Below are 16,397 nucleotides of genomic sequence, written 5' to 3'. Positions count from 1 at the left end.
GTGATCTCATATGCACCTGAAAGTTTTATATATAAATACACATATATATCTATAAATAACTCTGGGAGCATAGCATTTTAAATAATTTTGACATTTTGGATGGTTTATTATATTCTCTTAATTCTAATAACTTTAAAAAGGTGATAATTTTCTCTCAGTCTTCATATTGAATAATTTAATTTCTAAATCTGTAGTTCATTTCATTTTCTGTAATTATTTTTAAGTTAGCTTCTGTGTAAACTCAATGATTTGTTCCCACATGATAATTTATAGCAGTCCAAAGATTTTTTATAGCTGTGGTTGTTATAATTTTGACAGATGCTCAAGGCTGCTGTTTGTATTGTTCTTCAGAATTTCATCTCTGTGGGAGAATTTGAGAAATCAATGAGAACTTTATTCTTCCTTAAAAGGTTGACTTAAACACACTGAAAAATTGACCAAGGAAGCCATAAAAGCTATTACAGTTTGCTCTTTTCTTACTCTTTTGTGTACATATACGACGATTTAAATCACTGGATAGTTCATGTTTATGAGTTTACCTCTTAAATAATCAGTTGTTTTTTTTTTATTTTTTTTTTTATTTTTTTATTTTTTATATTAGCAGCAAGCAGACGAGCATAAATAATCAGTTTTTAAACAAGAAGACGTGCATAAACTTTTAATTTAAGTTGTTGATACTATTTATTTAACTTCTCTTGCCTTAGGTGAGGATGTCGGTAAAAAGGGACGACATCTTCCTTGTAATACAAGTTGCTGTGAGGGTAGCGACAAGCCCTGCAAATACCTGGCACTTTGCTGCCACGTGGTGTGGGGTCAGTAGGTGATCACTCATGTCATTAGGATGACTCTTAAACTGCGATTCAGCTTGTGTAGTCAACTCAGAGTTCCTTTCTCTTAATGATAGAAAATATTAATATCTTAATACTAAAAAAGCAGAAAAGTCCAACAATGAGAAGCAGTTTTTTTTTTCTATTTGAAGGTTAAATGTTATAAATTTTAGTTAAACCCTGGAGAGAAATATAAAGACTCTTATTAAAGGCTCAGTGGTCTAGTATTTCTGGAGAAAAAAAACAAAAAACACATAGGTGTCACCTAAAGAGTTAGCTTGGTTGTATTTTTTTAATAGAAAATAATTGTAAACTAAACATTTCTATGGTGTCAACTAGTGTTTCTTAACACATTATTTAGTATTTGTACTCCCATGAACTCTCTAACAGTTATTTTTGTTTAATAGCCTATAACTGCCTGCTACTTTAACTGATTTTTTTTTAACTTGCCTGATTTTAAGTGTAATGGGTTTAAGACATTAAGTAAAAGGTCACTTGTACTGTTTCGGACTGTTGTGTTTCTGTCTCATTTTATTCATTTATACATGCGCCTTTTACTGTTCTGTTTTTCTCTTTAGCTATCCTCATACCACCCAAGGCAGCCTTCCACCTGGACAGTTCTGGGCTGGCCGCCAAGAGCTCTCTTGTGCTGGATGGGATGGGACTAGGCCTTTTCCCCTAGGGACTCAGCGTGCTCCCTGCGAAATGCTGCATGTTCTGTCAGCACCCAGACCTGGGCCTCCCAAGTCAAATTGCCACTTGCCATCCTAGCAGAATTTACTGCTTTGGGCTTATTCTGGCCACCTCATTATTTCATTTGGAAATGCATCATTAAATATACCATTTCATGTTGTCATTGTGAGCGTATGTTCATCACAAAGCTTAAAAATAATATTATGCTATTTTCTACCTAGGAGCTAAAAGTCAGTATTTTGGCTCTTGCCACCCAAATCCTGACTGGATGCGATGAAGTGTTGGAAATGCTACAGCAGGTCACAACTGCCCTCATAAATAGCGACATAGCAGACCGTGAGCAGAGGTGAGGAAACGGAGTGTGGACCCTGGCCTGCTGTCTGTCCTTCAGGAAGAAAAATTTGCTTATGAAAGCGAGATCTTATTAGAACAGAACATGGAGGGATTAATTTAATATAGAGAGATTTTTGCGAGAATAGGCCGAAATGGCAAATGTTTCAAAGCCAAGTGCAATCAAACTCTTTAATGTGCTTTTAGGTGAGATTGGGCCAACAGCCCTCAAGGTTGTGGTGGACACCCTCCTCTCTGACATTTGGGACTTCAGCCACCACTCCCAAACTGGCCTTTCCTTTAATTCTTGAGCTTAGCACCACAAATACTTAGTTTCCTAACAATAAATACTTTCACAAGGAAGAAGTGACTTAGTGGTACAGGCAGTCAGCTGCTACACAACAGATGACACTGGCATGTTATCTCAAGATTTTACTGTAATTTTACTCCTCCAAATACATGAGTGACCTACATAGAGGGTAAACTTCTCTTTCACAATAATAAAGCCCTTTCACAACCCTTCACATTTAAATTTCTGCTGTGGTTTGCTTTTAGAGATGAGTTGCATGCTGTGTTTTTTTGACGATCTGAACGTTAGAGATGTTGATCTAAAACAATCCTGCAGTGTAATTTTTGCTTCGGTAACACTGTTTTCATGGCCTTGGTTCTTGCCCACTCCCAGAGAGTAGATGAGAGGCTGAGATTGAGAACGATAGAATCCAGACAGGCACAGCACTGGGGCTTGGTGAGACATGGCGCAGTCCAATGGGACAGCCCGGGAGACGTGATGTCTGTTTGTGATTCCAACTCCAGTGTCCTAAGGAGCCTAGGGAATTGACATAACCCGTTTCATTCTGCATATCTCAATGCTTCTAGCAGAGGACAGGGATATTAGGAATGTGATTTTAAAGACAAATTGAAAATTTACCGGCTTAGATTAGTCAAAACCATAGAGACAGAAAGTATAATGGTGGTTACCAGGGACTGAAGGAAAGTGGGGAATGGGGAGCTATTGCTTAAGGGGTTGTAGTTTTGGTTTTACAAGATGGAAAGTGTTATGGAAGTGGACGGTGGAGACAGTTGCACAACATTAACACTGAAACAAGCACTTAAAAATGTTTAGGATGGGCCAGGCACAGTGGCTCACACTGGTAATCCCAGCATCTCAGGATGCTAAGGCAGAAGGATTGCTTAAGGCCAGGAGTTCAAGACCAGCCTGGGCAACATAGACAAAAAGTAGAAAATTAGCCGGGTGTGGTGGTGTGCACCAGTAGTCCCAGCTACTCGGGAGGGTGAGGCAAGAGGATTGCTTGAGCCCAGGAGTTTGAGGTTACAGTGAGCTATGATGACACCTTTGCACTCCAACTTGGGGCACGGAGTGAGACCATGTCTCTAAAATAAAAACGACAAAAAGAAAAAAAGTTAAGATGTTAGACCAGATGTAGTGGCTCACGTCTGTAATCCTAGCACTCTGGGAGGCCAAGGTGGGAGGATTGTTTGAGTTCAGGAGTTCAAGACCAGCCTGAGAAAGAGCAAGACCCTGTCTCTACTAGAATAGAAAAAATTAGCCAGGAATGGTGGTATGAGCCTATAGTCCCAGCTACTTGGGAGGCTAAGGCAGGAGGATCGCCTGAGTCCAGGAGTTTGAGGTTGCTGTGAGCTAGGCTGACACCAGGACACTCTAGCCCAGGTGGCAGGTTAAGACTCTGTCTCAAAAGAAAAAGAAAGAAAGAAAAAGTTAACCCTTTGTACTCGGATGTCAAGTGTGACTCGACACGGTTAGCAAAAATTATAGAGATTAAAATTCCTCTTTGAATGTATCAATAATTTGAAATATTTAAAAAAATCCAAATAAGTTTATATGAAAAAGAAACTCCAGTTTTTTATGCTATTGCCGCACTTTGTAAAATCTGGGGTGTTTAAAAAATTAAATCCCAAGTAGAATAAAGGAATCGAGAAAAAAGCAAGCAAATGCAAAGATTTAAGATGGTAAATTTTATGTTTATTTTAATGTAACAAAAAGAATTGGGGGGAAAAAGGCCTGTGAGCCTCTGTATGTCCCAGATGAGCCTCAATTTCTCTAGGCCAGGAGTGGTTGCACAGCTACAGGAGGTGCATGAGGGTCGTAGCCATTTACTTCCTCCCCTTCAGAGTCAGCGCAGCAGAGTGGCCACAGCCCCAGGGGCAAGGCGGCCTTACAGCAGTAACTGCCTAGGGTAGCCAGTGGCATTTTAGAACCCATTTGTAAAGTGCTTCGAAGGAGCTATGAAATGCACTGCGTCAACCTTTTTTGGCAAAAGTGACACATTGAAGGTAAAATTCAGTAAGTAGGAGCTTCTGTTCTTCCCCTCTCTCTCTGTGGGAGAAGATGGGAAATTTGTGAACTGAATTGCTGTAAGTGCTTATCTAGTTTAAGGAGATGCAGTTTAAGAGAATCTGTCTGCTAAAGATGATGTTAGTTGCTGCTTCGTATGATTGGGCATTGCTCAGGCTGTGTGTTTTCTTGAACTTTTTGTAGGTTAAAAGGCTTGGAACAAGTTACTAAGGCTACTATGCTTGGTCACCTTCTTCCAGTGTTACTGACCTCCCTGATGCATCCAAATTTACAGACTTTGATCATGGCCGATGCCCTGATGCCTCAGCTAGTGCAGCTGGTTCTCTATACCAGCCAGGTATGATCCTTGGTGTGCCAAAGCGAGCTGCCTGTTGGCCAACCTACTTCACAGTGAAACTGTTTGCTTTCACTGAAGGCAGAATAAACATAATCCTGTATTTCAGAAACCAAGGGAAATAATGATGGCATGAAGAAAAATATATCATAGAAATAAACTAGAATATTAAGGGAAGACATTTTGTTTGTTTGACTAAATTACTTACTGCAGTCTTTTAGCAAGTATTCATTGCTGATCAGCTGTAAAAATGCTAATATACAATGCTGCTAAAAACCTACCATTTTATTTCATCTCTGGAGTCCTTGCCAGCTAAAAATAACTAATATATTTAATGAATGGTATGTTCCTTACTAAAAGATGCCCTGGGGAATGAATGAATGAATGATGAGTTCCAATCCAGCATTAAGTAAAATAATGTTAAGTGGCATTTCTTAGTGAAAGAGGACAGACCAGGATTGTAAAAAGGTGATGCAGGTGATAATTGTAAGCTTGACTCTCATACCATCCAGATAACTGACAGTAAGCACTTTAAAACATGATGATGGTTTTGTGTTTCAGACGGCTTTGCTGCTTAAAACCCAGTGTCCAGTTTTTGCTGAGATGGGCTGTTCCCCATGTGGTACATCAGACCAGAAGTGCAGGCTGTTCCCCGATGAGAGGTAATGGATGCTGCTTCTTGCAGGAACCCTTTTCTTCTGGCAAAAGCCTAGTACTCCTTTTACAACAGCGATTTTTAGCAGGGATTATCTAATGGGAAAAAAGAAAAAAACTTCAGGATCAAAATTTTAGATAACTGTAGAATTGCTTTGTAAATTTATAGGAACTGGTTAGAATAAATTTCCCCATGGCTCAAGAGATTAGTTCAAACTGACCTGAAATTCTCATACACTAATGATGGGTATGTAAAATATTACGACTTTGGCAAGCAGTATGGCAGTTTCTTAAAAAGTTAAACATAAACCTACCATATGATCCAGCTATTCTACTTTTAAGTTAAATACTTAAAAGTATTTTAAGGTAAAAGAAAAGAAAGCATAGTTTCTTACAAAGACTTGTATGTTAAGGTTCATAACAGCTTTAGGTAGAATATCCTAAAACTGAAAACAATCCAAACGTCCATCAGCAAGTGAGTGGAGAAACCAATTGTTGTATATCCAAACATAGACTCCTAATCCACAATAAAAAGAAATGAACTATTGTCATATGCAACAACATGGGTGAATGTCAAAATACTTATGTTGATTGAAAGAAACCAGGTCCCTTGAGGTCACATACTATATGATTCCATTTATATAAAACTGTAGAGATCGCTTCTCAGCCTTTTGGCTAAGATCAAGTGTAAAACTCTAGAAAATGCAAACTAATCTCTAGTGACAGCAAATAAGTGATTGCCTGGGGGAGGAATGAAGGGATTACAAAGAGGAAGAAGGAAACGTCACAGGTGTATACAAATGTCCAAACTTACTATGAATAAGTTGTATCCTTTAAAAATGTGCCAATTACTATGTCAGTTATGTTTAATTAAAACTGTCTTTTTAAAAAACTGATCAGAAAGGGAGGATTTCCTGGGTTTCTCTAGAGTAGCGTGCTGTTCAGTTGAGCCTTTTGCAGCTGTGAAACTTGTATCTGTGCTTCCCAATGCTGTCAGGCATGGCCAGTGATTGTTACTGTTATTGTCCACTTGCAATATGGCTAATGAGACCGAGGCACTGAATTTTAAATTTTAGTTTATTTAAACTCAATTTAATTTAAGTGGCCACATGTGCCTACTGTATTGGACAGTGTGCAGCTCTGCAGCTCAACCTACAGAGCTGAAAGGGTGAGAGAATCCCACAGCAGCTAAGTTTAAGTCTTAGGAGTTTGTATTCCACAACCTGAGGCTCCATGAAGTCCTTGAGTGTTCAATTGTAGTTGGTAAGAGAACCTTTGAAGGCACCTTTCTTCAGTAAAAATGTATAGTGAAAAGTAGTTTATGTAGCCTCACGGAGGTTTCAACAATTGGCATGTAGATATCAACAAAGGGACATTTTACAGGGTGCTAATCCTATGGGATTTGGGATGTGGCCGGTCTCAAAGGGCCTTTACCGTATCTCTTTTTTTCTTCTGAGTAACTTCAAATGAGAGTTGGTGGGGTCTTCTCCTGGCTTTCATTTGGGCTCCTCCTTGAAAAAAAAAGAGGCAAAAAATGCAAATATAGCATCTAACAACAGAAAAGAAGCACCTTTAAATATAGGAAATTTTCAATGTTTCTGATTGCCTGTTGACATCAAGCATTCAGAAGCCGCAGTGCTGTCATACTGCGTGCTGTGGGACATTAAAGAGCAATTTCTTAACCTGTGGTATTTTCCTGTGTTCACATTATTTTTTCTTTCCTTGCTGCTAAGCTAAATCCCTTTCTCTTTCTCTGTTCTAGAATGCTAGAAGAGAAGGAAGAGCCGGGCTTCCTCACTGGTTTAAAGATTCCTGCCCCGTGGGCTGCTGGGAAAACTGTGGAAACAGTCCACCCTGTCAGAGACAACTATAAATTTAAAGAAACGGTCCACATTCCGGGAGCTCGCTGCCTGTATCTTAGATTCGACAGCAGGTGCTCGTCGCAGTATGACTATGACAAAGTAAGCACAAACTGGTTGTTACTCTTCCGCCTCCAGTGAACTAATTTCTTAGATGCTTCTTATTTTTCTTTGCTGCTGTTCACCGTTCTTGACTTATTTCTGTCTGCAGATAGATCCCTAAGGAGACCCTTCCTAAGATAATGTCTTGAAGGGTAGTGACTGAGGGAGTTAAGGAAGCACAACCACTGTGGCCTAAGTGCAATGTTTTAGTGACATGTTGAAAGCGTAGGTTATAAGCTTCCAAATGCTCCGATCTGAGTGGAAGGAAATACTCCTTTGCATTCTGTTTCCCTCTGTGCTTGAAATTCCTACAGATGTATGGTGTCTGTTCATCTAGAAAGGTCTCACTGCCCAATTCTTGGGGCTTCTCATGTATCTTTTGGGGAAAGATGGCTTTTTAGAAGAGTTTTAGATGTGCTAGGATCTCATTTATGTTTATTTAAATATTTGTTCTTTTTTGCCATTATCTCAGGGTCCACGTAGATTTTGAGGAAGAGTAGTTTCCAACCTGGTGGCCCCACAGTTATAAATAGAAGGAAGCATTTTAGGGGTTGAAGCATTTTCTTCTGTTTATAATTGTTGAATTGGAAACCATCAATTTGAACTTAGGAGGAAAGGCTAATGAAGTCAGGATATGTAACTTATGAAGGAACAACTGGAGGATTATCTGTTAGCTTTGTATAGCCTATTTTTACGTAGCTTGTTAGCTATCTGTTTTCTCTCCCCCTTGTGAACCGTGTGAGGGCAAATGGTCTTAAATCCTATCGGGAGGTTTTTAGGTTAAAAATAAAGGACTTCTTAACTGTATATACTATACATACACATTACTGGGCTAATTATAGAATCCTCTTCCTCATGATCTTTTAAGATAGTGAAGATCCCCAAATGTCTGGAGGGGTTTGACTTGTCCCCAAAACTTACCTTAGCTGGAAGCAAGAAAATATAAGAGATGATCTTTGGTGGATCTCTCAAAAAACATACCTGCTAGCATCAGTCTACCCCACTTCATAGCTCCTGGCATTAGCTACCCCTATTTCCTAGGTCCAGGAGAAGTGACTATTTAATATGGAAATTGTGGAAGTTGCCATTTTAGTTGGTGTCATTTTGTTTCTCCTTTAAAAACCGTAATTTGCTCTGTCAACATCTATTTGTACTTTAAAAAAAAAAGTAATTTGCATTTCTGATGTGCACTAACTTATGCCTGCAGTAGACATTAGTTTTAAAAGATGAAGCACAAGAGGCTTATTACACGCATAAAAGTACATTTACTTTTCCAGTGGTCCCTGGCTGATGTCAGCAAAATGTCCAAAAGGGTAAGAAATCACAAAATGATAAGTAAGTGTCCAGGCCTAAAGATGGAGCTTTTAGATCTGAACTTAGGTACAGTGAGAAGCAGTCAGAGTGCATTAGAAGACAGGGTTTGGTGTTTACAGAAGCCAGAACTTTATTTTTCCTCTGGAAGTATTTGAATGCCAAATGAGCTATAAATGCTTCCCCTACATATTTGGAAAGTTGGTCGATTGGTTATAAAAGAATAAGAAAATTATTGATACATGAAAACTGACCCAAGAAGAAGCAGCCTCCTTTCTTGCCCAAATTTGTATCATTTTCTTTTTATACCATTAAGCAGCAGTCTAGGAATATATGGCTTATTTTCAATTTGTTGCATTTTTTAAAATCCTTATTCATCGATTCTTTTTGGCGCTTTTATTTTGTTGTTGTGTTAGATATAACCATCTTTTCATCTGTATTTGCTCACTTTATTAATTAATTTTGGGGAGGATGTAAGGGGTCAAACTATACTGTTATTAATGATTTATATGTTAATAGTTAGGATTAAAATAGCTATTTCAAAAATATTCATGTAGAATAGTTGATTATAACTATTTTAATGTGAGGTCCCCAGCCAATTAGATTGGGGTAATATAAAAAATATGCTTTTTATTTTAATGACTATTATTACTCTGTGCCTGCCCCGTAAATACCAATGGCTGATTGTATCCAAATTTTTATTGGTTATACCTAAAAAAGAAAAAAAAATCAGGAAATATTAGTTATAATTTTACCAGTGCCTGGTTATAAATGTATTTTTAAACAGATTATTTTTGCAGCCTTTTTATTTGTAGATGTTGTTTTTGTTTTTCTTTTACAGTCTAACAGTATATTTTCTGTTTTGAAGTTGGTGATATACGCGGGGCCTAACACAAACAGTAGGAAGGTTGCTGAGTATGGAGGCAATACACTGGGATATGGCAGCCGTAGTGTCTTAGGAACTGGTTGGCCGAAAGACTTGGTGAAGGTATGGTATCCAGTCATAATCGCTTCCTAGAAAAGAAAAATGATTTTACAATCCTCACGGGCCCGAGAAACAATTTGCCATAGGGGCTTTTGTTGTGGTGGGGCCACCTTGCTAGTCTTGTCAACCCAACTCCTATTTAGAATGACCCTCCTTTCGCTTGTAGGACATCAGACCCCTGTTTCCTGCAGAGCTAAGCTCCCATGCACAGGTTACTCCACGGACAGAGGTTATCACAGCATTTTCTTCCCTGTCCCTTAAAAGGGCTGCTGGTTCATCCAGCTTCCTTCTTCTCTAGACTCCCTTTTGACAGGTAGCCTAGGGCCACAGAGCCACTGTAATTGTAAAGTGTTGAGTTAATGTATTCAGATGAATTTGAGCCTTTTTAGCAAAAATAATGATCCATTTCCAAGCTCATGAGATGAGGGCCATGCTTTGTAACCTGGGCCCTCAAACTACTTACTGTGTGTCTGCCTAGAATATGAATAAGAACTGAAATGACCATTAAAACCCAAAAACGTCTCCAAAGTCTGTTCCCAGAGCCTTTATTTCACATATATTATGTATCCTCTTATTCAGCTATAGGTAGCAAGTTAACTCAAGGGGTATAGTCTGGAGTGTACCCAAATCCGGGTCAGCACAATACTTTGTAAATGTCCTCCGATTTGCTGCCTTTTGTTTTTTACCCATGGAGTTGGTTCTGTAATGCACAGCAGGGTTTTGCAGCACTCGGTCAGTGTTCTTCAAGAGCACTGGTTGTTTGCCTGCCTTCTTGACATGAGTGAGGTGGGAAAGTGCCTGGGGGAGGGCAGAAAGAATAAAATCTGAGGAATTTGTTAGAAATGCACTCAAGATTTGATTAATCTTTATTTTGATCCTGCTTTTGGACAATTGTGGCCCATTTCACAGATGTCTTGTCCCAAAGGCTACCTGGTCAAGAGAGACACCTAAAAGGCTCATTTCTAAATGAGGGGATGGAATTTGAATCAAAAAGCCAATGAGGGCTGGGCTCGGTGGCTCACGTCTATAATCCTAACAGTCTGGGAGGCCAAGGTGGGAGGATCACTTGAGATCAGGAATTTGAGACCAGCCTGAGCAAGAGCAAGATCCATCTCTACTAAAAATAGAAAGAAATTAGCTGGACAACTAAAAATACATAGAAAAAAATTAGCCGGGCATGGTGGTACATGCCTGTAGTCTAAGCTACTCGGGAGTCTGAGGCAGTAGGATGGCTTGAGCCCAGGAGTTTGAGGTTGCCGAGAGCTTGACTGATGCCACAGCACTCTAGCCTGGCCAACAGAGTAACAGAGTAAGACTCTGTCTCCAAAGGAAAAAAAAAAAAAAGCCAGTGAGTGGCCGGGTGCAGTGGCATGGTGGCTCACACATGTAATCCTAGCACTCTGGGAGGCTGAGGTGGGAGGATCGTTTGAGCTCAGGAGTTCAAAACCAGCCTGAGCAAGAGCGAGACCCCATCTCTACTAAAAATAGAAAGAAATTAATTGGCCAACTAAAAATATATAGAAAAAATTAGCGGGGCATGATGGTGCATGCCTGTAGTCCCAGCTACTCGGGAGGCTAAGGCAGTAGGATCGCTTGAGCCCAGGAGTTTGAGGTTGCTGTGAGCTAGGCTGACGCCATAGCACTCACTCTAGCCTGGGCAACAGAGTGAGACTCTGTCTCAAAAAAAAAAAAAAAAGCCAGTGAGAAAAGGAGTGAAATATTGCTGTGGTCCTTCTGAAAATAAGTCTCTGAAATTTATTGCTCTCTTGTAAATTATATGTCTTGTTTTTAAAGTGTATTTTCCCTCCCTTAAATTTTAAGGTGGAAGGAGATACAGTCACCTTCTCCTTTGAAATGAGAAGTGGCCGTGAACACAACACTCCTGATAAAGCTATGTGGGGCTTTGCTTGCACAGTTCGCGCTCAGGTACATGAATCTAACCACTGCTGTGGGCAAATAATGTGGTTTCTCCTACGTGCCTTGGTGACATATATCATATTTGCCTTGGAAACAGAGCAAAATATGAGCCGCTGGTTCATCCATCTCTTCTATTTGGCAGTAGTAAATTACTAGCAGTTAGTAGGAGTTTTATAGGATAAAACTAGCCATGACCTAAAATCAACTCAGCAGCACAGAAATAACCCATTGCTAGGGGCTCCAGCTTCAAAGCCTGGGAACTGACTTGACTCCAGCATCTTTCCATAGGGCAAAGAAGACTCGAACGCTTAATAGAAGTAAGCACTTGGATTCTGGGTTCTAAGAGTTGTAAGATTTCTACTAACCCCTCTAGTTGCCCGATTTTAAAAATATATTTTAGACTTGGAGGCTGCTTAAGTTTAACCAAGCAAAGACTCTCCGGAGTGGAATTATCTGCTAGAATGTAAGCTCCATTGAGAGCAAGGGTCTGTGTTCTGTTTTCTGCTGTATCCCAGGCATGGAGAACATCTCCCGGTACACAGAAAGCACTCAATAAATATTTCAGTGCAGTCATGAATTCGGTGCAGTCATGGTTTGAGCACAGGCTGGAGGGTGACACAACAAGACAGTGATTTATACTTAGACAGGCACAGCAGTGAGGAAGCTATGGAAAGAATCTGGGCTTTTTACATGTGATCTGTGCCATTTCTAATACAGAGTCTTATCAGCTGTTTTCTCCCCAGAATTGTGTTGAGACTTCACTCTGTGGCCATTCCAGTGCCACCATCTAGTCATGATGTTGGGTGCTGTGCCTGTGTCCCGTAGCGGTGATGCTTGTGCTGCTCCGTGAGGCCCTGTGGTTGGGGCCAGGGCAGCGTGGCATAGCGCAGGGTGCCGCGCTCTGCCAGTGTCCGCTGACCAGTGTGGTTTACCCCTGTCTGCATTGTAGGAGTCTTCGGAGGATGTCTCAGGAGGCCTGCCCTTTCTGGTAGACCTGGCTTTAGGTCTGTCTGTGTTAGCTTGTTCCATGTTAAGAATCCTGTACAATGGACCAGAAATTACCAAAGAAGAAGAAGCCTGTCAGGAGCTCTTGCGGTCCAAACTCTTACAAAGGTAACAAAAAGGTTCAAACTGAGCTAGTATTGCCCACAAAGGAAAAAGAACTGTGTGGAAAACCGCTTTAGTACATTTCCCAGCTGATTGTGCCTACTGCCTGGCAGTCTCCAGTGTGTCATTGTGTCTAAGAAATAAGATAAAAATGACACCATAGTGCTTTCTGGCCCTTTACAAAATCTCAGGTGGCATCCTTGAACTGCATAAGCTTTTCTCCATTCCAGTTATTATATGATTAAATTGAATGAACCCCCAAAGGATGGGTAGAGGTATAAGAAACAAACATAGCGAAGAATTTATTGTAGAATCCAGACTGTGGATATATGGATATTAGCCATGTAATTCTTTCCACTTCTCTGTATGATTTAAAGTTTTTATAATTAAATGTTGGAGAGGACATAGATTCCCAAAGGTATGCTTTCATATAATGCTCATTTTTCTTTAGCTTCTGGAGAAGGTTTGATGAATAAATACTTAACACAGAATGTGATCCTTCATGTTTGATGTATCTGCAAACTTCAAGTAGCTTTCCAGTAATGTTGATGAGAGAGGAAGTGAAGAGCCTCTTCTCTCTCTTCTCAGGTGCCAGTGGCAGGTGGAGGCCAATGGCGTGATCTCCCCTGCCCTTACCCCGAGTCCCTCTCCGCTGCCTCTGACCATAGAAGAAGACAGAGAATTCACCTACCCCTCGGACGTCCTCGTGCCTCCTGTTGGGAACTACTTTGATCTTCCCCGGATCAGGCTGCCTCCAGGAATCATGATAAAGCTCAGAGAAATTTCTGGGCGTGCTAGACCTCAATTTAGACCAAGTATAAAGTATGTTGCTATGTAGCGTTTGACTTTTCCCAATGAAAAAAGAAATGGTTGAACAAATTGAAGGGGGTGTTTTTCTTCTTGTGATCTAGTAAAAGAACCTTTAATTTTATGTTTACTGAATGGGTGTTAACTGAGTGTTCTCGAGAGCCCAGCAGATGGTATTCTAGATTAGTGGTTCTCAAAATCAGCAGCATGTGTACCACCTGGAAACGTGTTAGTTTTTGAACCCCATTTCACACCTGCTGGACCAGAGACTCTGAAAATGGGGCCCACTTATCTGTGTTTTAACAAGTTGCCCTTGTAATTCTGATGTATGCTAAAGTTTGACAGGTTCTAGGTTTTTCTCAGGTAGTTTCACCTTCCACTAGTAGTTAGCCTCTACTTCAGTTTCCAAAGAGTCTAGAGATGTGTCTTTAAGTTTGATCCCTAAAGAGATGGTGAGGGGTCTTTAGAATGTGAAGTTCTATAACTACAAATGTCTTTGTGATATTCTTTCTTACAGTATGTTTTGCAGACTGCCTTTGCCTCCTGAGGCAAAATTGGCCATTTCAGAGAGAAAATTTTAGAGGATAGATGAAATTTAAAATTTTTAAAAATGCAGCAGAAAACACTATTGTTTTCAGCCCAACCTCCACATGCACTGAATACGGCAAGCCATAATACTGCATAATTAGTGGGTAAATGGTGCTCAAGATCTTTTTTACGGCTTAGCCCTATTCTACCTCTAATATGACTCTAGATCAAAATATACCAATCATAGAAAATGAAGTCTCTTTAATTTTGATTTTCAGCTTTATCAACCAATGTAAGTTTTATCAGTTAATATACTAAATTAGTTGCCAATTTAAAACTCCCACAATGCCATTATAATGTCCATGCCTGTTATTCTATTGTAATAGGAAATATAGTGAATATTTAATATATGCTTAAATCAAAGTCTACATCTTTCAACCTGTAAAATACAGAATTAGGAAGCTGAGAGCATGGTGGCATGTACCTGACTAGTTTCTATTGTGATCACAGGGAAGTGATTCAGCCAGACGTGATGGAGGAAATGGTGGTGTCATGTGTTATTAAGCACTTGAACTTGGTTGATGCACTGCAGTCCCTAATAAATTTCCAATATCAAGAAGAACATGCTGAAGAATATGATTTATTGTGTAAAATTATGGGAGAGACCTTTAAGAAACTCAATGCCATGGAGAGACAGCTACAGGTAAATGAAAGCTGAGACAGTTATGTTTGTCTTATAACTGTTAGAAATCATTTCTTTCCTAGAAATGTAAGGAGTTTAAAATGTGATCTAAATTTTTAAAAATTACTATTATGACTAAAATTTCCAAATTTATAGATTGTACTTGTTTTTATTTTGCATCTGTGTACATATTGTTTTAATTTATCTATTAGAGTGTTGCAGAACTGGAACAGAAATGGCAAAGTGAGGTTGAGGATGCTATGCAGGGGAAACTGGAGAACAACATGCCTTTCTTTTACGATTACCATTTTAACGAGGTGAGCAAAGTGTATGGTTTATCACTGGGGCATTGTCATTTATAGAGCAAAGGTATATACTGTGTGCATACAGGTAAAATAATGTCACTTCCTAAAATGTGGCACACTCCAAAAATATACCTATTCTTTAAAAGAGGTTAAATGATTGTCTTTGGCTTTTGACAACTAAAATAAAAAAGAGGGTAAATGAAAATTGATTAAATCAACATGTCAATATATAAATGATTATTCATCAAGTTGTTTTTTTATCGATAGTTAAAAAAATCTAAAGAAGTTGTCATCATTGTTAAATTTTGCTTTCAAGCCTTAAAAAACAAAAACCAGGTAGAATTATAAACCCTGAAGAAATCCCCAGAAAGCAGCCAATGCCATTTTCAATCATTAAAATATCAAATAATAGCTTATAATTGTGCTTCAGGCATAGAAATGTGGACCAAAGGTGGTGATTTTTCCCTGAAATTTTCTGCTCCTTTTAGCATATGTACAGTAAAACTTGGTTTTTGCAGATCCTGCATACCATCTTTTCTTGATTTTTCCTTCTTTAGAACAAAATGAAAGAGCTAGAACTTTTGTGTTCAATGAAGGAAGTCTCCTTTGATGGAAATGATCTTGAAAACATGGTCCTATCACTGAGGTTAGTGATGTTAACAACTATTAAGGCTAATTTATCACCTTGATGCTCAAAACAAATTGTAAAGGTGTAGTTTCTTAATAGGTTTTTTAAAAACAATGTTGGTAGTTGGTACTCATTTGGTAAATTGGAAGTTTTGACTTTAACCTTCAAAAGTTAGCATAGGCACTTGAAACTGAGAGAAAGGAACTAAAAGTGGACAAAGTTTATTACCCTGATCCCCTTGGGGAAAGGAGGAAGGTAAGCAATGTTTATTAGGTGACTTTGGCTGAGTTTCCCCTCTGTCTTCTCCTAGCCTTTATAATTTTTTTTTAAATAATTATTTTTGGCCAGCTAGAGAACAACTAAATGCACATCAGTCTTTCTTTATAGGGAGAAGTTCCTACAGGAAGTGAATTCTCTTATTCAGAAACCTTCACACCCACTGGCCAAAACAAAGACGTTGGTGAAGAGCCTGATGAACCGAGCTGAGCTGCTGCTGCATGTCACCATTGCGGCCCAGTCGGGCCTCACGAGAAGCATCTCGGGGACCCCTGCCGAAACACCAGGTACTGCGCAAAGACAGCCCTTTATGGGCTTCTAGCCCCAGTCTGCTCATAAAAGGTACATGAGTTGCTTTTTTAAAAAATTGCTAGAATTTTTTTCCTAGAAAGGGAAAAAAGGAAATTTCAACATTTTTTATTTTGTCTTGTACTTTCTCTAGTCATGAAATACTTTTCATTAAATTCCTCTGGTGTTTTGTGAGTCAGCTGAGCATCAGTGGTCCCTCCTTGCCTGTCTCATTAAGGTTTTCTCAGGGGCATCTAAGGAGTGCTATGACATGTATTTATATATGGTTTATATATTGATATATGGCACGCATATGATCTGGTTTTCATAGTAACACATATAATTAGTCAACATTGTGCATTTTTTTTTTTTTTTTTTTTTTTTTTTTTTTGGAGACAGAGTCTCACTCCATTGCCTAGACTAGAGTGC

General features: G+C 39.3%; 1 protein-coding gene and 1 long non-coding RNA gene across 6 annotated transcripts in view; one reads left to right on the top strand and one right to left on the bottom strand.

Annotated features, from left to right (window-relative positions):
- The window catches only part of HECTD4 (HECT domain E3 ubiquitin protein ligase 4), a 179,885-nt gene that overhangs the window by 95,252 nt on the left and 68,236 nt on the right, over nucleotides 1–16,397 (top strand). For 3 of the 5 annotated variants that reach the window (XM_075996572.1, XM_075996571.1, XM_075996570.1), the window contains exons 18-29: nucleotides 1,742–1,866; nucleotides 4,369–4,522; nucleotides 5,081–5,181; nucleotides 6,936–7,134; nucleotides 9,287–9,433; nucleotides 11,252–11,356; nucleotides 12,297–12,460; nucleotides 13,043–13,276; nucleotides 14,300–14,492; nucleotides 14,684–14,788; nucleotides 15,334–15,422; nucleotides 15,792–15,967. In XM_075996572.1, the coding sequence (XP_075852687.1) occupies nucleotides 1,742–1,866; nucleotides 4,369–4,522; nucleotides 5,081–5,181; nucleotides 6,936–7,134; nucleotides 9,287–9,433; nucleotides 11,252–11,356; nucleotides 12,297–12,460; nucleotides 13,043–13,276; nucleotides 14,300–14,492; nucleotides 14,684–14,788; nucleotides 15,334–15,422; nucleotides 15,792–15,967 (1,792 nt within the window). The remainder of the gene's footprint in view (nucleotides 1–1,741; nucleotides 1,867–4,368; nucleotides 4,523–5,080; nucleotides 5,182–6,935; nucleotides 7,135–9,286; nucleotides 9,434–11,251; nucleotides 11,357–12,296; nucleotides 12,461–13,042; nucleotides 13,277–14,299; nucleotides 14,493–14,683; nucleotides 14,789–15,333; nucleotides 15,423–15,791; nucleotides 15,968–16,397) is intronic. The other 2 variants (XM_075996573.1, XM_075996574.1) reach the window with 1 other exon arrangement.
- LOC105878677 (uncharacterized) lies at nucleotides 5,188–6,927 on the bottom strand. Its single transcript, XR_001157425.3, has 3 exons — nucleotides 6,857–6,927; nucleotides 6,608–6,684; nucleotides 5,188–5,269 (listed from the first exon to the last, which is right to left on the bottom strand). It is a non-coding gene; the product is annotated as an uncharacterized LOC105878677 (long non-coding RNA).

Source organism: Microcebus murinus, chromosome 22 (assembly GCF_040939455.1).
Source record: "Microcebus murinus isolate Inina chromosome 22, M.murinus_Inina_mat1.0, whole genome shotgun sequence".
Classification (NCBI taxonomy): domain Eukaryota; kingdom Metazoa; phylum Chordata; class Mammalia; order Primates; family Cheirogaleidae; genus Microcebus; species Microcebus murinus.
The sequence above is the reverse complement of the archived record's forward strand: the minus strand, read 5'-3'. Positions and strand labels throughout refer to the sequence as shown.